The sequence below is a fragment of the Podarcis raffonei genome, chromosome 2 (genome assembly GCF_027172205.1).
Source record: "Podarcis raffonei isolate rPodRaf1 chromosome 2, rPodRaf1.pri, whole genome shotgun sequence".
In the NCBI taxonomy this organism is placed as follows: domain Eukaryota; kingdom Metazoa; phylum Chordata; class Lepidosauria; order Squamata; family Lacertidae; genus Podarcis; species Podarcis raffonei.
Genome location: NC_070603.1, coordinates 14,596,390 through 14,618,383, shown reverse-complemented (window position 1 = coordinate 14,618,383; position 21,994 = coordinate 14,596,390). Strand labels below are relative to the sequence as shown.

The following is a 21,994-nucleotide window of genomic DNA, read 5'->3' as shown; positions in this document are numbered from 1 at the left end:
GACCAGGGCGGGTAGAAGTCTTGCGCACAGCCTGTTCCTTGCGAGGCAGATTGCCTCATGTTGTGATCTGTGGAGCAAGAAAAGCGAATGGGGATTTTTGCGTTACTTACTCTACCTCCATTCGTGGGTTTGAGTCACAGCCCTGAAATTGCATTGCCATCTCGGCTTCTGGGCAGATTAAGATCTCGAGAGAATCGGATGAGCTCGTGCAGGTACCTTGCGGAGGTGCAGGTGTGCCAGAAACAAAGGGCCTTTGAACAGTTTCACTTGGGCTGTGGTTCTCTTCCTCATGCTGGCGTGTCGAATAAGTGTGTGCTCCCGTGTAAACAATATCCTTGCTGTACAATTATATTTTCTTTCCTGATGTAGGTCACAATTAAATACTCCAAGTTGGGCTTGGAGGACTTTGACTTCAAACATTACAACAAGACTCTCTTTGCCGGCCTAGAGCCCCATATTCCAAATTCCTACTGCAACTGCATGATCCAGGTGGGTGCAAAGATGCTTTCTCTGTGATGCATTGCCTCCGCCTTCCTGTGATAACCTCGGTCTCATCTACCCATCTTCCTTTCTTCAGGTCCTGTATTTCCTAGAGCCGGTGCGCTGCCTGGTCCAGAACCACTTGTGCCAGAAAGAGTTCTGCCTGAGCTGTGAGCTGGGCTTCCTCTTCCACATGCTGGATTTGTCCAGAGGAGACCCTTGCCAGGTAAAGATGGGCAAATGAAAGGCACCGTGCAGAATCCTTCCATCTTTCACAGGATGCTATTTGGAGTAGAGGTGTCTATTCGGAGTCATAGGCAGGAAAGCCTATGAGACTGAAACAGGTCTCGATTAGCATTACAGTGGTACCTCGGGTTAAGTGCTTAATTCGTTCCGGAGGTCCGTTCTTAACCTGAAACTGTTCTTAACCTGAAGCACCACTTTAGCTAATGGGGCCTCCTGCTGCCGCCGCCGCACTGTCGGAGCACGATTTCTGTTCTCATCCTGAAGCAAAGTTCTTAACCTGAAGCACTATTTCTGGGCTAGCGGAGTCTGTAACCTGAAGCGTATGTAACCTGAAGCGTCTATAACCTCAGGTACCACTGTATTTTTTTCTTGGCAAAGATGTGGGCAGACAGATGGGTGGAAGGAGGGGCTGCCTGTCCTGGAATGAGCCATTGATGATTATGATGATGATGATGATATTATTAATAATAATAATTTATTTATACCCTGCCCATCTGGCTGGGTTTCCCCAGCCACTCTGGCCAGCTCCCAACAGAATATTAAAAACACGATAAAACATCAAACATAAAAAACTTCCCTAATCAGGGCTGTCTTCTAAAAGTCAGATAGTTATTTATTTCCTTCACATCTGATGGGAGGGCATTCCACGGGGCGGGCGCCACTACCAAGAAGGCCCTCTGCCTAGTTCTCTAACCTCACTTCTCGTAGTGAGAGAACCGCCAGAAGGCCCTCGGAGCTGGACCTCAGTGTCCGGGCTGAACAATGGGGGTGGAGACATTCCTTCAGGTATGCTGGGCCGAGGCTCAGCCAAGACACGTGCGTAGCTGTGGAGCACTGTTGGGGGCAGAAATGTGACTCACACTCTTCCATCTGCTGTGCTAAAGTGCAGGCCACTTGCATGTGGGGGCAGCTCAGGGCAGGGCAGCCCTGCCATCCAAAGTAGCAGCTCCCTTCGTGCTGGCTCCTATCTATTGTGCTGCAGAGCTGTGTGGCAGAAATGGGGCTGTGGTCTTCTTGGGGTTGTAGCACAATTGGTGTGTTAATTATCCCACCCAGGTTCTCTCAAAGAATTGAATGGGGCTGGTCTAAGGAGTGTGTTTCACACACCCTGCCAGAAGTTTCCATCTGGCCTTGGCTGGTTGCCCCAGACTTTAGAAGGAATTTGAGAAGCCCTGCCGACTCCTTCTCCCCAGCCTTACTCTATGAGCTGATCAGAAAATGTGCGTCTGTATAGTCATTTTCTGCTCTGTGCTCTAGGCCCCAATCATAAGTACAATACCCTTTCTCTTGAGTAGGCCTCTCACAACTTAGGAATGGACTGCTTACAAATGTAGACTTTGGATAAATATGACATTGTATTGGACATGTTTATACAAAGTGTAGTAGGCTATTAATATTTGCATACGTATTAGGATAATATCAAATTTACATAAGAACGTATGGTTTTAGGGTATTTTCTCATATATTGAATGTATTCGTATATTCACATTTTTGTGTTTTTCATTTTTTGTATTTGCATCACTTTATTTCTTTATTATTGAAACCTTTTCAATAAGAGATTACAGTTGTACCTTGGTTGCCAAACGCCTTGGAACTTGTACGTTTCAGCTTCCAAACGATCGAAAACCGGAAACGAGTGTTTGAGCCAATCAGAAGCCGCTCTTTGGTTTCCAAACATTTTGGAAGTCGAATGGACTTCCGGAACGGATTCTGTTCGACTTCCAAGGTACCAAAAAATAGAAACAAAAGAAAAAAATGAGTAGGCCTTTGTCCCCAAACAGACTACAATGACTTATCCTGGGTAGAGGGAGTGTGTTAGGCCTTTGAGCTCATCATGTCATGCTCCTCCTGCCCCGTGGCAGCTGTCAGAACAGCACAGCTGCCTCCCACTATTATCCGTGAGCTACTATTCCTCTTGACACTCACCCGACCCAGTCCCCCACCTCCTTTGCCCAGCTTGCATTTTATTCTTACGTTCATGAGCGAGTGCACATGCGCACATTCGTTCCAAGCCTATTGTGCCTGTGAGAAGGCATAGAAGAACACTTTGGAGCTCAGTTCTTCAGGGTTTTGGTTGGGCTTGAGCACACCCAGTTGGGGGACAGAAGGCGGGCAGGTGTGGAGGATCCCCTGACCCCAATGGGGTAACTGTGCCCCTGAAGGATCAGGTGCGCAGCCTGGGAGTCATTTTAGACTCACAGCTGTCCATGGAGGCACAGGTCAAATCCGTGTCCAGGGCAGCTGTCTACCAATTCCACCTGGTACGCAGGCTGAGACCCTACCTGCCTGCGGACTGCCTCGCCAGAGTGGTGCATGCTCTGGTTATCTCCCGCTTGGACTACTGCAATGCGCTCTACGTGGGGCTACCTTTGAAGGTGACCCGGAAACTACAACTAATCCAGAACGCGGCAGCCAGTCTGGTGACTGGGAGCGGCCGCTGAGACCATATAACACCGGTCTTGAAAGACCAACATTGCCTCCCAGTACGTTTCCGAGCACAATTCAAAGTGTTGGTGCTGACTTTTAAAGCCCCAAACGGCCTCGGTCCAGTATATCTGAAGGAGCGTCTCCACCCCCGTCGTTCTACCCGGACACTGAGGTCCAGCACCGAGGGCCTTCTGGCGGTTCCCTCACTGCGAGAAGCCAAGTTACAGGGAACCAAGCAGAGGGCCTTCTCGGTAGTGTCGCCCGCCCTGTGGAACGCCCTCCCACCAGATGTCAAAGAGAACAACAACTACCAGACTTTTAGAAGACATCTGAAGGCAGCCCTGTTTAGGGAAGCTTTTAATGTTTGATGTATTACAGTATTTTAATATTTTTTTGGAAGCTGCCCAGAGTGGCTGGGGAAGCCCAGCCTGATGGGCGGGGTATAAATAATAAATTATTATTATTATTGTTATTATTATTTTATTATTTTAAAAATACATGGCCATTTCCTTCATTTCAGGGCAGCAACTTCCTCCGCGCCTTCCGCACCATTCCGGAGGCAGCCGCTTTGGGGCTGATCTTGGCCGACTCTGACGAGGCTACAGGGAAAGTGAATCTAGGCCGTTTGGTTCAGAGCTGGAATCGCTTCATTCTGACCCAGCTCCATCAGGAAACACAAGAGCAGGAGGGACCTCAGGCTTACCGGGGCATTGGCAGCAGGTAACGGTCATGTCCCCCCCTTTTTTTTAACCTCTTGAAAACTTTGAGAACCTGCATGCCTGTTTCTTCTGTTTCCTCTCCTAGGTCTAACTTGGTTTAAGGTACATTTCCAAATTGTTTCAGTCTGTCCTGTTCTGACCTCAGATACAGACAATTCCCCCAATACAGGTGAGCACAGCCAAAGTCATGGCTGAGCACCCTGATGAGGTTTACCCCATGTATCATCCTCTATTTTTGATCCCCTTCTCCCCCAGCTGACAGAAATCTCCTTTCCAGTAGAAACAAAAGCTGTGTCCTCTTCTCATTCCTCCTGTTGGCTCTCTAGCCTCCGATTCTGTTTGAGAGGAAGAAGGATGTTCCCCTACTTTCCTCCCCAAACCAGCCTTCCCATCAACCATGCGTGAGAGAGAAGGCCATGACTACCTGTGACAGAAATAAGGCACACATGCGCAGAGGGTATACCTGGGTTATGCCAACTTAAACTACTGTGTAGAGATCTTTCCTATTCTAATTAATTCAAGAGGGTTCTGGAAGCTTCTCTGTGTGAAAGAAACAAGCAGAAGGTTCATGTTTGGCTTACAGTGATACCTGTAATTTGTTCCGGAGGTCCGTTCTTAACCCAAAACCGTTCTTAACCTGAGGCGCGCTTTTGCTAATGGGGCCTCCCGCTGCCGCTGTGCCACTGCGTGTCTTCTGCTCGCATCCCAGGGCAAAGTTCTCTACCAGGAGCACCTACCTCTGGGTTAGCAGAGCTCATTACCCAAAACATTCGTAAGGAAGACAGTACGTAACCTGAGGTTCCACTGTATTCCTTCATAGAAGCTAAGTACAACTGGCTTAAACTGGTTCTCTTATCTCTTTCTGTCAAGGTCATGCAGACTTATATAAAAGTAGGGCCGGAAGAAGCCTGGGTTTCACTTTTTCTTTCTGTCTCTTTTCCTTCTGGTGTGGTGTTCTGTACATAGCATCCTTAGTTTTAAGGTTTAGACTTACTATAAGTTATTGTCAGTTTCCCCCCTTTTCTTCCTAATGTAACACTAATGTCTCAACAAATGGAACTGATCTGTAGAAAATGTAACTTGAAAAAAGAGACATTGTGCATACTTTTGTAAACCAAGAAATCTTTAATTATTTTTTTTTTTAAAGTAAAGCCTGCTGCAACTGGATTTCTTATCCTGAATGTATTGGATTTGTGACCGTTATGCTTATTTGCGTCAGTAGCAGTAAAGCTCTGCTGGATGAAATACAATTGCCTCTGGTCTATTTTTGGGGAATCCTGCAACGTTTAAGTTTTTACTCTGCTAACTATACGTTGGGATTCTACTCTGGATCAATATGAGTAGAATTCCATGACACTGTTGGAGTGCCATCCGATTGCTAAAGTTCAGAATTTGAACTATGGGCAAACTACAGAGCACTGCATGATTGGCTCATCCTGACGATGACTGCACACCGCTTTCAGAGTTGGTGGCAATGTGAAAGCCAGTTGCAAGGGAGATTGCTATTATGCTCATGTCCTGTTTGCAAGCTTTCCCAGAGGCTTCTGGCCAAAGTATTGGAGTCTCAGCTTCAGGATCTGTCCTTCCAGTAAGCACTCAGGGCTGATTTCCTTAAGAATGGAGAGGTTTGATCTTCTTGCAGTCCATGGGACTCTCAAGAGTCTCCTCCAGCACCATAATTCAAAAGCATCAATTCTTCGGCGATCAGCCTTCTTTATGGTCCAGCTCTCACTTCCATACATCACTACTGGGAAAACCACAGCTTTAACTATACGGACCTTTGCTGGCAAGGTGATGTCTCTGCTTTTTAAGATGCTGTCTAGGTTTGTCATTGCTTTTCTCCCAAGAAGCAGGCGTCTTTTAATTTCGTGGCTGCTGTCACCATCTGCAGTGATCATGGAGCCCAAGAAAGTAAAATCTCTCACTGCCTCCATTTCTTCCCCTTCTATTTGCCAGGAGGTGATGGGCCCAGTGGCCATGATCTTGGTTTTTTTGATGGTGAGCTTCAGACCATATTTTGCGCTCTCCTCTTTCACCCTCACTAAAAGGTTCTTTAATTCCTCCTCACTTTCTGCCATCAAGGTTGTGTCATCTGCATATCTGAGGTTGTTGATATTTCTTCCCGGGTTAGGGCCCAACAATCCGAACTTAGCTATGTTTGGAAGCTGTTGTCTTGTGAAGTAACTGGCAGAGGTGTTTCAGCATCGCCCTCCTAAATACTGAACCCGACACGCTTCTGATCTCGCCTTGTCTCTTCTAGCAACTTTGGATCTTCAGGGGACTCGGTCATCGGGCAGCTTTTCAGCTGCGAAGTGGAGAACTGCAGCATGTGTCGCTGTGGCAAAGAGACTGTCCGAGTATCGTCCACACTCCTCTTTACATTGTCCTACCCTGAGAGCAACGGTATGACTTTTAAGGGGCGAGAGTGTGTGGGTGGGAAAAGCACAGATTTTTTTTTTAAAAAAAATTATTCAAAATTATAACAAGACATATTATCCAAAAACATATCACCCTTGTTTCCCCCATAATTTTTCCTCCCTCCCCCCTCCCACACAAAACCCACCCCCCGACTTCCCTCAGTTCCAGTCTTTGGTTTCTCTAAGAATGCTGTTTTCTGCATGTTACAAAGTTGTATAGATCCTCAAACTATTTAGCTGATTATTATCAACCTATAAAAGGTTTGTGAATGTTTATTCAAAACCTGCCAAGGAGTCCAGTTTGCTTTGTTGCGTTTTCAGATACTTTGTAAAGGGTTCCCATTCATCCTTAAAGTCACAGTTATCCTTGTCCCGTAGCTTATATAGTTTTGCCAGTTCTGCATAGTCCCTCAATTTTTCTTGCCATGATTCTTTAGTTGGGGTTTCTTCAATCTTCCATCCTTGTGCTACCAGAACTCTCACGGCCGTTGTCGCATACATGAAGATGTTTTTCAACTTTTTTGGCAGGGCTTTCCCTACATTCCCCAACAAAAATGCCTCAGGTGTTTTAACAAATGTTAAATGGAACATTTTCTTCAATTCGTTGTGTATCATTTCCCAAATTTTTTAATTACCTTACAATCCCACCACATATGATAAAATGTCCCCTCCTTTTCCTTACACTTTCAACTTATATTTGAACTAGTTTTGTACATTTTGTACATTTTCTGGAAAAAGCACAGAATTGAATGGAATGGGGATTGTTTCATTCTTTAAATCAGGGGCAGGTGCGGGCTTGTTGCCTTTAAGGTTGGTTCTTGCAAGCTTACAGTGCTGGAACAACTTGCCTGGAAAGGCACTGGCTAGGGTTCTCAAAATAGGAGCATCTGTGGAATGGTGCAGGGTTAGGGTTTTCTTCTACGTTCTTCCCTGGCTGGTTAGCTTTTCCTTCTTGATTGGATCTTTTTGGAAATTGAAATCCCCTCCTTTTTTCCTTCCCTCCTTTTAAGATAAAATCAAGGATTATGAATTTGCTCAGATCTTAAAGCGAAGCATCTGCCTGGAACAGAACACCCAAGCCTGGTGCGAAAACTGCGAGAAATACCAGCCCACGGTAAGTGGGGAGGGAACAGTTGCATAGAGCAAGCCAGTGTGAATGGATTATGTGAACCAGGGCTGCAGCATTGATACAGGGGGATCTAATGTATCTTGCAAGGCTGAATCAGCCAGTATGGGCCTGAGAACGCAACCACTGCAGGGCACTTGATAAGAGAACTGACCACCCCAAAGTTTCTATCGGTTTCCAGGTCTCCAGCTAGTACGGTCTCAGATAAAGCATCCTTAAGCTTGGAAGTTTAAATTCTTAAGCTGATACTACAGACGGGGCAAGAAATTCTAGGGAGTAAATATGATTTCATCTCTGCTCACTTCAGCCATCGGCATCTTAGGAAACCTCTGGTGGTGCCATCTGTTAAAAAGCAAGAGATTATTAGATCAATTTGCATTCCTTGTGACTGCTAAAACAGTGTTTCTCAAGCTTGGGTCTCCAGATGTTGTTGGACTACAACTCCCATCATCCCTAGCTAGCGGGTCAGGGATGATGGGAGTTGTAGTCCCAGCAACAGCTAGAGGCCCAAATTTGGGAAGCACTGCTGTAAAATAAAGCCACAACAGTAGTACCAAGCATGAATCTGTGTCACTTGCCCTTATATTGCACATCTTCTCTCTGCTCTTCAAGGTCCAGACCCGCAACATCCGCTGCCTGCCTGATGTTTTGGTCATTAACTGTGAAGTTAACAGCTCCAAGGAGGCAGAATTCTGGAAGATGCAGGCAGAGGTATAGGAGAGTGCCTTTTTCTTTTCAGGTTCCATTCAGTTGCCTTTCAAGGGCACCCTTAAACCAGATCACTCAATACTTTGATTGCTTCCCTGTCCACTGTGGGGGAGCAGGAGCAAGAGTGCACTGTACACACACACAAACACACAGACCCTGCCAACCAGCAGTGCCAACTCCCACCCTCACTGGTAGTTCAAATAAGGTGTATGTGCAGACAATCCAGCACATGCAAGCTCATGTCAAGGTTGTCTGTTTCCAAAATAAGATTTGGGAAATGAACCTCACAATCTGAGAATATCCTCTTGGGCCCTTGTTCAGATGTGAAACCCCATGTGAATGGCCAGAGGCTTTGGAGGCAGGGCAGATGTGCCCGGTGAGTGGGTTGGCGCTGTGGTCTAAGCCACTGAGCCTTTTGGGCTTGCCGATCAGAAGGTCGGCAGTTCAAATCCCTTCAATGGGCTGAGCTCCCGTTGCTCTGTCCCAGCTCCTGCCAACCAAGCAGTTCGAAAGCACGCCAGTGCAAGTAGATAAATAGGTACTGCTGCAGCAGGAAGGTAAACAGCGTTTCCATGCACTCTGGCTTCCATCATGGTGTTCCTTTTCGCCAGAAGCTGTTTAGTCATGCTGGCCACTTAACCCAGAAAGCTGTCTGTGGACAAACAGCGGCTCCCTCGGCCTGAAAAGTGAGATGAGCGCTACAACCCCATAGTTGCCTTTGACTGGACTTAACTGTCCAGGGGTCCTTTACCGTTTACCTACTTTCTATTTGGCACAGTACAACATTCCACCTAGGGACGCGGGTGGCTCTGTGGTCTAAACCACTGAGCCTCTTGGGCTTGCCGATCAGAAGGTCGCCGGTTCGAATCCCCACGACGGGGTGAGCTCCTGTTGTTTGGTTCCAGCTCCTGCCAACCTAGCAGTTCGAAAGCACGTCAAAGTGCAAGTAGATAAATAGGTACCACTCTGGCGGGAAGGTGAATGGCGTTTCCGTGCGCTGCTCTGGTTTCGTCATACTTAGTCATACTGGCCACATGACCCGGAAAAACTGTCTGCGAACAAACGTCGGCTCCCTCAGCCAGTAAAGCGAGATGAGTTCCACAACCCCAGAGTCGTTTGCAACTGGACATAACTGTCAGGGGTCCTTTACCTTTTTTTAAACATGCCACCTGGCCCCTCTTCTTGACTTGCTCCTGGAACTGGCATGAGGAGGTAGTCAGGGTTTTGCGTTAAGTGAAATCACTCGGCATTTGACTGTACATTTATTGAGATCTTTGAAATATAAGCAGTGGATTACTGAAAGAACTAACGACGAGGAAGCTGAGATAAAACATATGTGTTGTGAAACAGCTAATAAAAAGAAGTAAAAAACAAACACCAGGAAAGGAGGGTTGGGAAGTCAAGAAGAAAGTTTGTGTTGAAGAATAAATTGGATACAGTGATAATTGTTTTGGAATATTTTTGGAGACATTAAAAATATATATAGAAAAGAGATGTTTCTACTTCTAGTTTACCTTTTATTTTCAGTATGCCTTTAAGAAGTTGATGATGAAGAAAGGTGGTCTGGAACTCCCCCAAAGTAGAGAAATACCTGTTGGGGAATGGTAAGCATTTATCATCTAGGTGTGCTTCCTAGAATAAAAACTCTACTTTTTTTGTCTAGAAAAGCCTTCTCTTTTTTGTTCTCTCCAATTCAATCAAGGGACGCGGGTGGTGCTGTGGGTTAAACCACAGAGCCTAGGACTTGCCGATCAGAAGGTCAGCTGTTCAAATCCCTGTGACGGGGTGAGCTCCCGTTTCTCAGGCCCAGCTCCTGCCAACCTAGCAGTTCGAAAGCACGTCAAAGTGCAAGTAGATAAATAGGTACCGCTCCGGCGGGAAGGTAAACGGCGTTTCCGTGCGCTGCTCTGGTTTGCCAGAAGCGGCTTAGTCATGCTGGCCATATGACCCGGAAGCTGCATACCGGCTCCCTCGGCCAATAAAGCGAGATGAGTGCCGCAACCCCAGTTGGCCACGACTGGACCTAATGGTCAGGGGTCCCTTTACCTTTACCAATTCAGTACTACTTGTGTTCTTACCCTTCCTGTAGCGATTTTTTTTTTAACGGGTGAAAGGCGATATCACGTCTACCTCCATTTTGTCTTTACTACGTTATGCATCAGAAAGGGCACAGAGTAGAAAACCGCAACAGTAAAATGACAATGACAGTACAGATTGGGAAACGTGGAACATCATATTTAGGCTATCTAGAATTCTGTATAAACAACTTGTGCATTGCTTTGTAACGATTTGTTGGGTCTCTGTACCGTAATAACGATTGATGATGATAAACAACTTGCAGAAAAGCTCAGACTGCATTGTATTGTACGAATCCTCCTGTTTGTGTGTTTTCTTGCCTTCCAGGAACGAAGTGGGAATGGCAGAGGGAGGGCATTCTTATACCTCCATTGAAGAGCTGAAGAACATCTGGATTCCTTATTCTATCAAGATGAAGCTCTCCAAGAACAAGGAACTGGAGGTTTACAACTGGGATGAAAGCACAGAAGTAGGTCATCACTTCTGGCAAGAAAGTCGCCCCATAGTGCCTGGTTTCTAAATGCTTTCTCAGGAATTCTGTGCAGTGCTCACTTTGATACAGTTAAGGGCAGCCTCTCCAGGTGTGCCGTGGCATTTGCTACTTCTGTAAAGAATTATTTTAATTGTTGGATGGAAGAATGTAGAGCCAGTTTTGGCCCCTTCCTGTACAATTGTCATGCGATCTTTCAAGGCGGTGACTAACAGCTGATGCAGCAGCAGAGATTGTAAATGGAGGGCTGGGTAAATGAAAATACGAAGTAGAATACACGCCAGGAAGCTCCCAGGCACACGTTTACTGTGCGCTCCTGCAACCTGTGAAGTGGCTCTTGCAGTTCAGAAGTTCTGCCTCTTGCGACTTCAAAAGTTTTGATCCAGCTCCTCAATCGTATGAGGGAAGAGTGAAGGAGTTAGGTTTAGCCCAGAGATTAGTGGACATGGTAGCACTTCATATGTTGGGAATACTTTTGTAAAGCAGGTGAAATGAGCCCTCTGGATAAGATAGGAAGGGAAAGGCCCATACTGCAGGAGGAATGGAAAGCAGGATTATGCAGATCCAATAGCATCCTCCAAAATATCCCCGCCCCCCCCATTTTAAATATGTGTCTGTCTATCAGTGTGAGCAGATTCAGCCAGGCTTGTTTGATAAAAATATTTAATCTGGAAGTGATTATAATCTTTTTCTTTCCAGCCCCCTGTAATGGTTCTAGGGGTTGCTCGTGCGTAAGCCAGTGCCAACACCTGGCTGGGTTGCCTGAGTGAACCTTTCCTGTCCGGACAGCCACTCGCCCGTGGCTGACTCAATCACTGGCCGAATCTGTCAGTGGGCGTTTCTTGAACTTCTTCCAGCAAAGAAGCTCTTTGACGCCTAGTCTCCTCCTACTCTCCCTGCGCGGAAGCCTTTTGCGCAAGGAGGGTGTGGGCAGCGGAGGACCCTTACTCTCCCCGCTGGTCCCCGGCAAGGAGTCATGGGACCGCCTCGCCGATTCCCCCATCTGCCCCCCTTCTCCACTGGTGCTACGCCGATTCTCTTCCCCAGAAGATGGGCTGCTTCTCCCCATCCCGGGACGCTCTCTGGAACCGCTCTGGAGCCCGCTCTCTCCCTCCGGCCCTGATGGCAGTGCCCTGACACCCCCTTTTTAAAATAATTTTAATTTCATTTTTAAAATGCTGTGAGAGAATCTGCCTAAGGTAGTCCATCAATGCCCAAGGTGGTCCATTAGCCTGGGAACATCATCCTGGTTTGTGCTGCCATTGCTAAAAAGAAAGCAGGATTTCAGAAAGGCTGGATCCCTGGAGTTAGAATTTAAAGGCCTGGCGTACAGTGTGTCAGCGTTTGCCAGTTTTGTTTTGTCTTGCCGCTTAAAATAACTGAGAAGAAATCTAGCCAGTTGATGAACTCTCCTTCCTCTTTGCAGCTGACTGTGTTGGATGACCAGGAGTCAACGTACGTCTACGACCTTATGGCAACCATTGTGCACATTCTGGACTCCCGGACTGGGGGCAGCCTGGTGGGGCACATAAAAGTGGGGGAGACCTACCACCAAAGGAAGGAGGTGAGCCAATCAGAAGAGAGTACAGCCCACTGAACTTTGCATTCATCAATCTGTAATTCTCATATCTTATCAGTGATGTTACAGCCTTCCCCTGTCTGGTCCCTCCAGATGTTTTGGACTACAACTCCCATAATTCCTGACCATCAGCCATGTTGGCCAGGGCTGATGACATTTATAGACTAGAACATCTGGAGGGCATCAGATTGGGGAAGGCTGCCTTAGGAGAACCCGCTTGTTTTTCTGTTGTCATATTTGTCACAGAGCTGCCTTGGCTATAGGCAGTCGTACCTGTGTGACTCTGATTCATTCATTATCTGTAAGTGAAAATGGTAATCCATTGACACATATCTTGCAACTTCCATTTGCACAGGGTGTCACACACCAACAGTGGTACCTTTTCAATGACTTTCTCATTGAGCCTGTGGATAAGGTAAGGAGATCAAGACGATTCATACCCTGTGCTCTCAATTTCTATACATAAGTAACAGGTACGTAAATAAGTTGTTGTTTTTTTAAATCAACTCCACTTTGCACGCCTTTTCTGACCCTCACATTTTGTAGAACTTTTTTGGTGTGGAGCGGAGGCAACAGCCTTAGAGCTTTTGCAGGGAAGGGGGGAAATGTCTGTTGGAAAAGGCAGGAATCTGTGGCCTTCCAGATGTTGAACTCCATCTCCCATCAGCCCCAGTCGTCAACATTCATGGAGGGTTACAGATTCCCCAGCCCAATGCAGAGCATAAGAGATTTCCTAACAGAAGCCCAGAGCCTTTTTGGAGATGGTCCGTGTACTTTTCCAAACTCTTTCTCCAATTACATGGGCTAAAAGCTTGTTTTAAACACCTCTTAAATGTCTCCATTTGCAAGACAACTAGCTCAGGCACCCATTCTAGCGCAAAATTACACAGTGTAAGAAACATTAAGAAATACATTAAGATAATGCCAATGCATCCTGTTTTTTTGCCATGGAGAAGTTGCGTATTTTTCTGATGGATAAGAACAAACAATAGGGAAGAAGACAACCCCATAAGAACACACAACTCAAATGCGCATGATGCTCCCCTTGTTGTTTTTTTATTTATTATTTGCTTTTGAATTTGCAGTGTGAGGCCGTGCAGTTCGACATGAGCTGGAAGGTGCCTGCCATCCTTTATTACGTGCGGAGGAACCTCCACTCCAAGTACAATTTAACCAGTGAGTGTGTGTGCATGTGTGCCTTTGACTACATGGAAAGAGCTGGACTCTGGGACAAAAAAAAATAATGAAAATACTACTCGGGGGCTCAGCAGAACCAGGTTCAACCATGGCCTGCTGCAGATTCCTAAATGAGCTCCTTAGATATAGCTCTGCCTCTTTTCCAGTAGCAAGCTTGGCATCACAGTGTGGCTCAGGAAATACCGTATTTTTTGCTCTATAAGACTCACCTTTTCCCTCCTAAAAAGTAAGGGGAAATGTGTGTGCGTCTTATGGAGTGTGCGTCTTATGCAGGCTGTGCAGCTATCCCAGAAGCCAGAACAGCAAGAGGGATTGCTGCTTTCGCTGCGCAGTGATCCCTCTTGTTGTTGTGGTTTCTGAGATTCAGAATATTTTTTTGTTTTCCTCCTCCAAAAACTAGGTGTGTCTTATGGTCTGGTGCGTCTTATAGAGCGAAAAATACGGTGCCTGTTTCCCCCCCCCCCCCCCCGTGCAGTCAGTGTCTTACATCACCACTTGCTTATTCATCTTTGATCTGATATTCACACATTTGATGCATTCATATGATAATTTAGCCATTGCTTTTGAATCTTCATTGACCAGGGAGGAAAGCGTTGTCTCTGCCCTGTTGATAAATAGTTTTGTGGCTGAAACAGGCCCTGTGTTGTCAGCCTCCCTCACAGCCCCTGCGCCCCCATATCTTGACCTCCACAGCTGTCCCCTCCCTGTTTTGCCTAATACTGATGCCAAGTAGGAAATTCCAGTGAGACATCCCTTTAACGCTAAGCAAAATAGCTACCCCCTCCTTCACAAGGGATGGGTTGCTGTGAGGTAGTCATATGCCACAGAGATTAAGGGGGCAAAGCTGAGTGGGTTCTGCAAGGAACTGTGTTGAAATCAAGGGGAAGTGAAACCGACTGATCATCACTACATCACGAAAAGGATTGTCTGCATTTCTGATGCAGACCAGAAACCACTGCTTTGGGGTGAAACTTTGGCACCTTGGTGTAGCTCCCAGGCCGCTGCGTAAAACGGACCACTTCGCTACACAGCCCCAAGTGTCCTGATTATTCCGCAGGCACCAATGTACAGTGTCCGTGCGTCTTGAATAATTTGGAATGTAAACTTGATCTGCTTGACAGAGCTTGGTTACGTACCATCGGATCCATTTTGGCATGTTTCCTGTGTCACAAGGGATCAATGTGATCCACTTCTGTGCTGGGACACCTCTGCTCTGGATACGATCTTAACAGGAAAATCCTGAACTTGTAAAGTATTGTGGTTCATTACTGTAAATCCTCTAGCTGAATTGGCCCTGTGATATTGGCAGGTTTTCCTTTAAACTGTTCTGGGCCCTCTCTTCCTCACGTAGGTTTGAATAAGCCAGCCTTTTTTTTCTTGCTGATTACACTGTTTTTGAGAAATTGGATATACAGTGGACGTGATCCGTGCGGGAGCCACGTTCGCAACCTGCAGCGCCTGCAACCTGCAGCGCCGCGTCTGCACACGTGTAGGTTGCGATTCGGCACTTCTGCGCATGCGCAAAGTGCGATTTAGTGCATCTGCACATATGTGAGCGCCGAAACCCAGAAGTAACCCATTCCGGTACGTCCGTATCCCGAAAACGCGCAACCTGAAGCGTCTGTAACCTGAGGTATGACTGTAACTGTATATTAGAAGAAGCTTGTACAGTAGTACCTCAGGTTACATACGCTTCAGGTTACAGACTCCACTAATCCAGAAATAGTGCTTCAGGTTAAGAACTTTGCTTCAGAATGAGAACAGAAATTGTGCCCCAGTGGCGCAGCAGCAGTAAGAGACCCCATTAGCTAAAGTGGTACTTCAGATTAAGAACAGTTTCAGGTTAAATACGGACCTCCGGAACGAATTAAGTACGTAACCTGAGGTACTGCTGTACCTATGAGGCCTCCTGTGGGACTCCCCTGGGCTGTGTTCTTCATTCAGACTGCCATCTCAGAAGGCACCCTGGAACTGAGCACAACAGCTGATCTCAGATTTCCTTTCCCTCTTTCAGTTAAGAACCCTATCGAAACCAGTGTGCTGCTCGCCGAGGCCTCGCTCGCCCGTAAGCAGCGCAAGTGTCACGCCACTTTCATCCCGCTCATGCTGAATGAGATGCCCCAGGTGGGGGACCTGGTGGGGCTGGATGCTGAATTTGTCACCCTCAACGAGGTAGGCATTGCGTTGCGGGGAGAGGGGGGAGGTCAGTTGGGAGGACTTGAATAATAATAATAATAGTAATAATAATAATTTATTATTTATACCCCGCCCATCTGGCTGGGCTTCCCCAGCCACTCTGGGCGGCTTCCAAAAAAAAATTAAAATACTGTAATACATCAAACATTAAAGACTTCCCTAAACAGGGCTGCCTTCAGATGTCTTCTAAAAGTCTGGTAGTTGTTGTTCTCTTTGACATGTGGTGGGAGGGCGTTCCACAGGGAGGGTGCCATTACCGAGAAGGCCCTCTGCCTGGTTCCCTGTAACTTGGCTTGTTGCAGTGAGGGAACCGCCAGAAGGCCCTCGGCGCTGGACCTCAGTGTCCAGGTAGAACGATGGAGGTGGAGACGCTCCTTCAGGTATACTGGGCCGAGGCCGTTTAGGGCTTTAAAGGTCGGCACCAACACTTTGAATTGTGCTCGGAAACGTACTGGGAGCGAATGTCGGTCTTTCAAGACCGGTGTTATGTGGTCTTGGCGGCCGCTCCCAATCACCAGTCTAGCTGCCGCCTTCTGGATTAGTTGTAGTTTCCGGGTCACCTTAAAAGGTAGCCCCACGTAGAGCACATTGCAGTAGTTCCTGAACCTGTAGGCCTTTGAGCCTTTGAACAGTGGCCTCTTCAAAGGGCCAATGGGAGCTCTTGTTTGTGAGGAGGCCACACAGAACATAATTCGTTCACCCCTTGAAAATACGCAATAGGAGGAGGCTGAGCTTCGCAGTGACGGGACCAAATCCACTATCAAGCCCAGTCAGATGTCGGTGGCCAGGATTACGTGTGTGAGGGGGCAGGGTCCCAACGAGGGCGTTCCCTTCATCGATGATTACATTTCCACGCAAGAACAGGTAGGCAGCTTTCTCGGCGAAAACCTTGCAGAGCTCATCTGGCTCTCCCTGCTAAGGAGGCTTTAGACAAGTTGTTCCCCGACTCACTTCATCTCAAGAACTTTCCTTTATAAGATAGTGTTATCCCCATTCCACGTGGCAGTAGCTGTGCTGTGAAATCCAATCCTTGTCCTCACAGTCCTGGATGGTGAGGGATGGGCATGCAGAAAGCTGTTTGGGATGGGCTAACACGGGGAGGTACGGGTGGCGCTGTGGTCTAAACCACTGAGCCTAGGGCTTGCCGATCGGAAGGTCGGCGGTTCGAATCCCCGCGATGGGGTGAGCTCCCGTTGCTTGGTCCCAGCTCCTGCCAACCTAGCAGTTTGAAAGCACATCCAAGTGCAAGTAGATAAATACGGCAGGAAGGTAAAGGGCGCTGCTCTGGTTTTGCCAGAAGCGGCTTAGCCATCCTGGCCACATGACCCGGAAAAACTGTCTGCGGACAAACGTCGTCTCCCTCGCCCAGTAAAGCAAGATGAGTGGCGCAACCCCAGAGTCGTTCGCGACTGGACTTAGCTGTCAGGGGTCCTTTACCTTTTTTTAACACGGAGTCCTGGGAGCTGAATGTGGTCCTCTAGGCCTCTCTGTCTGGCCCTTGGGACTTTCCATAGGCCGCACCCCTCATCCTCCTTGAGTCTTTTTGCCAGACAAAGCCTCCTGCTTGCCTCAACGCATTGCTCCAGCCACCACTGACATGTGGTCCCAAGACGTTGCTCAGAAAGGGAACATGGCCAGTGGATTAATAATGTTTCCCTACTCCAGGCAAACAGAATGAGCTGTCATTCTCTGTGAACTAAAAGAAGCCTTGGCATTGAATGCAATGTTTTCTTCCTTTCCGTCTTCCTTTGCCCCTGATTAGGTGGTGGATTACCTCACTCAATACTCGGGAATAAAGCCGGGGGATCTGGATGCCAAAATCTCCTCCAAACACCTCACCACCCTCAAATCCACCTACCTGAAACTACGCTTCCTCATCGATGTCGGGGTCAAGTTTGTGGGTCATGGATTGCAAAAAGACTTCCGGGTCATCAACATCATGGTGACTGCTTCCGTTTTGAACCTTGACATATATGTCCCTGATGTATACATGTTTGGGCCTCTGTATGTGAAGGAGCTGACAATGTACAGGGATTTCTTAGCAGACAAATCAGTGGGGAAAGGCTTTCTTGACAGTAGGAAGAATTAGAAACCACAGAAATAGATTGTTGCCTCTAAATGCTTGTGTCAAAATAAGCCGTTCATCTGGCAAACTTTTATGGGACCATCAAGTCCACCACGATAAGGAATGGATGGAACCCCTATCTTCAGTGGATAAAAACTACTGAAACAAAAGACATTCGGTGGAAACTAAAGACGTTATGCCCGTGGCTGAGTATAATAGTTTGAACCCTTCCAATGCATATGGATAAGGAAAAAATTGTAAGGGAAATTTAAAATTGGAAGGAGATAATATACTGTATGTAAAAATCCCAAACCCGAATAAAACTTCAAAAAACAAACAGAAAAAAACTTTTTAAAAGCAGCAAGTGTTATGCTTCTGCCTGGATTTTTTGTAAGTCTAGGACTGCTTAGCTGAGTGCCTTCAGGACTCATATGCTCCCAGAACATAACTGGACCTTGCCTGTTCTTGCAGGTTCCCAGGGACCAGGTGATTGACACCGTCTACCTGTTCCACATGCCCAGGAAGAGGATGATCTCGCTGCGCTTCCTTGCCTGGTATTTTTTGGGTCAGTGCAGACCTTATTCAGTGCCTATCTGTCTCCCAGCCAGCCTGACCTCGCTGCCAAGGTTTCCCTTGACCACAGGAATTCCCTTTGCATCTGTGTCAAGAGGATTGAAATGTCCTTGACGCCCCCAGCCTAGTGCTGGAGTTGAGAATTCAGAGTTGAGAATTTGAGCCCGCAGAGCCGAACTGGAGAACATCAACAAACAGAGCTCCAAGGAGGGGAGGGTCTGAAGAGGGGATTGGGTCAATACCAGGGCCTGAAGGTTGGGTATGCTGTTTCCTAGATTTGATAGACTGAGGAAGGGCAAATCCTTTGCCATAAGCAGCAACCGCTAGAAGTGTTTCCCCTCTCCTGCTGCGGTGGGAGTAGGCAAGGCCGCATCAAGCAGTTGGTCCCTTACCTTTCCCGCCCCAACCTGGCCACAGTGATCCATGCGACGGTCACCTCCAGGCTTGACTACTGTAATTCGCTCTCCGCGGGGCTGCCCTTGAAGCTGTCCCAGAAACTCCAGCGGGTGCAGAATGCTGCAGCAAGGCTCCTCACGGGGTCTCTGCCATGGGAGCATATTCACCCAGTGCTTTTCCAGCTGCACTGGCTCCTGGTGGAGTACAGGGTCAGATTTAAGGTGCTGGTTTTGACCTTTAAAGCCATTCACGGCCTAGAACCCTCGTACCTACGGGACCGCCTCTCCCGGTATGCCCCACGGAGAGCCTCAAGGTCCATAAATAGCAACACCCTAGTGGTCCCGGGCCCTAAGGAAGTTAGATTACCTTCACCCAGAGTCAGGGCCTTCTCAACACTGGCTCCGGCCTGGTGGAACGCTCTGCCTCATGAGACCAGGGCCCTGCAGGATCTGATTTCTTTCCACAGGACCAGTAAGACAGAGTTGTTCCGCCTGGCCTTTGGCTTGGAGTCAATTTGATTCCCTCCCCCTCTTCCTTTTTTCTTTTCCTTTCTCCTCCTGCGATGAGGCTGCATTTTAATATTTTAATGTTTCAATCTTTTAATGTTGTATTTTAATTTTGTTTTTAAGTTGTATTCATTCAACTTGTTTTTATTATTGCTTGTTAGCCGCCCTGAGCCTGGCCTTGGCTGGGGAGGGCGGGGTATAAATAAAAATATTATTATTATTAGCCACCGGCTGGATTCTTTCTGTTTCCCATAGATCTGAAGATCCAAGGGGAGACTCACGACAGTATTGAAGATGCACGCACTGCCCTCCAGCTGTACAGGAAATATGTGGAGCTGAGCACTGGGGGCTTGGAGCCCGAGGAGTTCCGCAAAGTGCTGAAGGGCCTGTACGAGAAAGGGAGGAAGATGGACTGGAAGGTGCCTGAACCTGATGGCCAAAGCAGCCCCAAGAGTAAGGGCCCACTTTTCTTTCTTTCTTTCCAATTATATTTATATTAAGTTTCAACATTTTTAACACATACAATCAAATCACAATTTCGTCTTTCCTCTAATTTTTGTTTAATTCCCATCCCATTTTCCACGCAGTTGTTGTTTCCCCCCTTTTGCTGCTCCCAATCTTCTATCTATCAAATCGTAACCACAATATTATAATCTAATTACTTCTGTGGCTCATTGCTTGAATTCTGCTCGTGAGCTCATTGTATTTCTCTTAAGTAATCCGGAAAAGGCATCCATTCTTCCTTAAAACACTCATCATTAGAGCCTCTTAATTTTGCATAGTCCATTATCTTACTTATCCATTCTTCTTTAGTGGGGACTTCTTCTTCCTTCCATTTCTGCGCACAAAGAATCCTAGCTGCTGTTGTTACATACATAAACAACTTTAACATTTTCTTTAACATTGTGCCCCTGAAGGACCAGGTGCGCAGCCTGGGAGTCATTTTGGACTCACAGCTGTCCATGGAGGCACAGGTCAATTCTGTGTCCAGGGCAGCTGTTTACCAGCTCCATCTGGTACGTAGGCTGAGACCCTACCTGCCTGTAGACTGTCTCGCCAGAGTGGTGCATGCTCTGGTTATCTCCCCCTTGGACTACTGCAACGTGCTCTATGTGGGGCTACCTTTGAAGGTGACTCGGAAACTACAACTAATCCAGAATGCGGCAGCTAGACTGGTGACTGGGGGCGGCCGCCGAGACCATATAACACCGGTCTTGAAAGACCTACATTGGCTCCCAGTACGTTTCCGAGCACAATTCAAAGTGTTGGTGCTGACCTTTAAAGCCCTAAACGGCCTCGGTCCAGTATATCTGAAGGAGCGTCTCCACCCCCATCATTCTGCCCGGACGCTGAGGTCCAGCGCCGAGGGCCTTCTGGCGGTTCCCTCATTGCGAGAAGCAAAGCTACAGGGAACCAGGCAGAGGGCCTTCTCGGTAGTGGCGCCCGCCCTGTGGAACGCCCTTCCAGCAGATGTCAAAGCGATAAACAACTACCTGACATTCAGAAGACATCTTAAGGCAGCCCTGTTCAGGGAAGTTTTTAACATGTGATATTTTACTGTATTTTTGGTTTTTATGGAAGCCGCCCAGAGTGGATGGGGAGGCCCAGCCAGATGGGCGGGGTATAAATAATAAATTATTATTATTATTATTATTATTATTATTATTATTATTATTATTATTTGGGGTTTCTACCTCTATAATCCCAGGACCCAATCTTCCACCAGGCACTGTGTGACTGTGCTTGAGGATAACTGAGCCCACATGTGAGCCTATTTCCATCTATGTGTTTGCGACTGTCATATTCCTTCTTGCGTTTTGTACACATGCACACAACATAAAAGATGGGTGGTCAGCACCGTCACAATTGTATGCTTCACCTCCTTTTTCCACGCCGCTACAGGCAATGGGATGTGGGTGGCGCTGTGGGTTAAACCACAGAGCCTAGGACTTGCCGATCAGAAGGTCAGCGGTTCAAATCCCCACGACGGGGTGAGCTCCCGTTGCTCGGTCCCTGCTCCTGCCAACCTAGCAGTTCGAAAGCACGTCAAAGTGCAAGTAGATCAATAGGTACCACTCCGGCGGGAAGGTAAACAGCGTTTCTGTGCGCTGGTTTGCCAGAAGCGGCTTAGTCATGCTGGCCACATGACCCGGAAGCTGTACGCCGGCTCCCTCGGCCAGTAAAGCAAGATGAGCACTGCAACCCCAGAGTCGGCCACGACTGGACCTAATGGTCAGGGGTCCCTTTACCTTTACCTTACAGGCAATGAGCAGAATTTGGTTAAGGTTTGAATTCCCAGCATCTTATGTCAGTTGATAGATAGAATCTTTATTTGCATCACCCACAAGCCATAGCAAAGGAATCAAATGCAATAAAATACAGATATAGCTAGGTTGGTTGGCTGTACAAAATACATTCTAAGAATTTACATCTATACACATGAAAGAGTTAATGGCTGTCCTTGACCAGAAATAAAACACATGAATGAGTTGGCTTTCTTTACTCTAGGCATTAAACAGGTTAGTCAGATGGTAGATCTTATTCTTATTGCCCCAGTTAAAAAATTTGCCATGTTTGCTGTCACTTGGTAACATTGGTCTGTAAGAAGATAAATGACCTGGTATAGATAATAGAAGAGGGTTGATAAGCTCGTTATACAGATCTTTATAAAGAGAACAAGCTAGTAGTACATGCGCTGCTGATTCGACACTGCCGTCTCCACATGGACATACCGTATTTTTCCGTTTATAACATGCCCCCGTGTATAAGACTACCCCAATTCTGGGGGAAGAT

The 21,994-nt window shown here is 47.1% G+C and overlaps 1 protein-coding gene across 2 annotated transcripts in view; it reads left to right on the top strand.

Moving 5' to 3' along the window:
• The window catches only part of PAN2 (poly(A) specific ribonuclease subunit PAN2), a 38,802-nt gene that overhangs the window by 14,017 nt on the left and 2,791 nt on the right, over window positions 1-21,994 (top strand). For both annotated transcript variants that reach the window (XM_053374713.1, XM_053374723.1), the window contains exons 10-25: window positions 370-489; window positions 578-706; window positions 3,674-3,873; window positions 6,133-6,275; window positions 7,300-7,403; window positions 8,028-8,126; window positions 9,651-9,727; window positions 10,527-10,668; window positions 12,116-12,253; window positions 12,624-12,683; window positions 13,354-13,444; window positions 15,480-15,637; window positions 16,382-16,525; window positions 17,424-17,603; window positions 18,198-18,291; window positions 19,457-19,654. In XM_053374713.1, coding sequence (XP_053230688.1) covers window positions 370-489; window positions 578-706; window positions 3,674-3,873; window positions 6,133-6,275; window positions 7,300-7,403; window positions 8,028-8,126; window positions 9,651-9,727; window positions 10,527-10,668; window positions 12,116-12,253; window positions 12,624-12,683; window positions 13,354-13,444; window positions 15,480-15,637; window positions 16,382-16,525; window positions 17,424-17,603; window positions 18,198-18,291; window positions 19,457-19,654 — 2,077 coding nt within the window. The remainder of the gene's footprint in view (window positions 1-369; window positions 490-577; window positions 707-3,673; window positions 3,874-6,132; window positions 6,276-7,299; window positions 7,404-8,027; window positions 8,127-9,650; window positions 9,728-10,526; window positions 10,669-12,115; window positions 12,254-12,623; window positions 12,684-13,353; window positions 13,445-15,479; window positions 15,638-16,381; window positions 16,526-17,423; window positions 17,604-18,197; window positions 18,292-19,456; window positions 19,655-21,994) is intronic.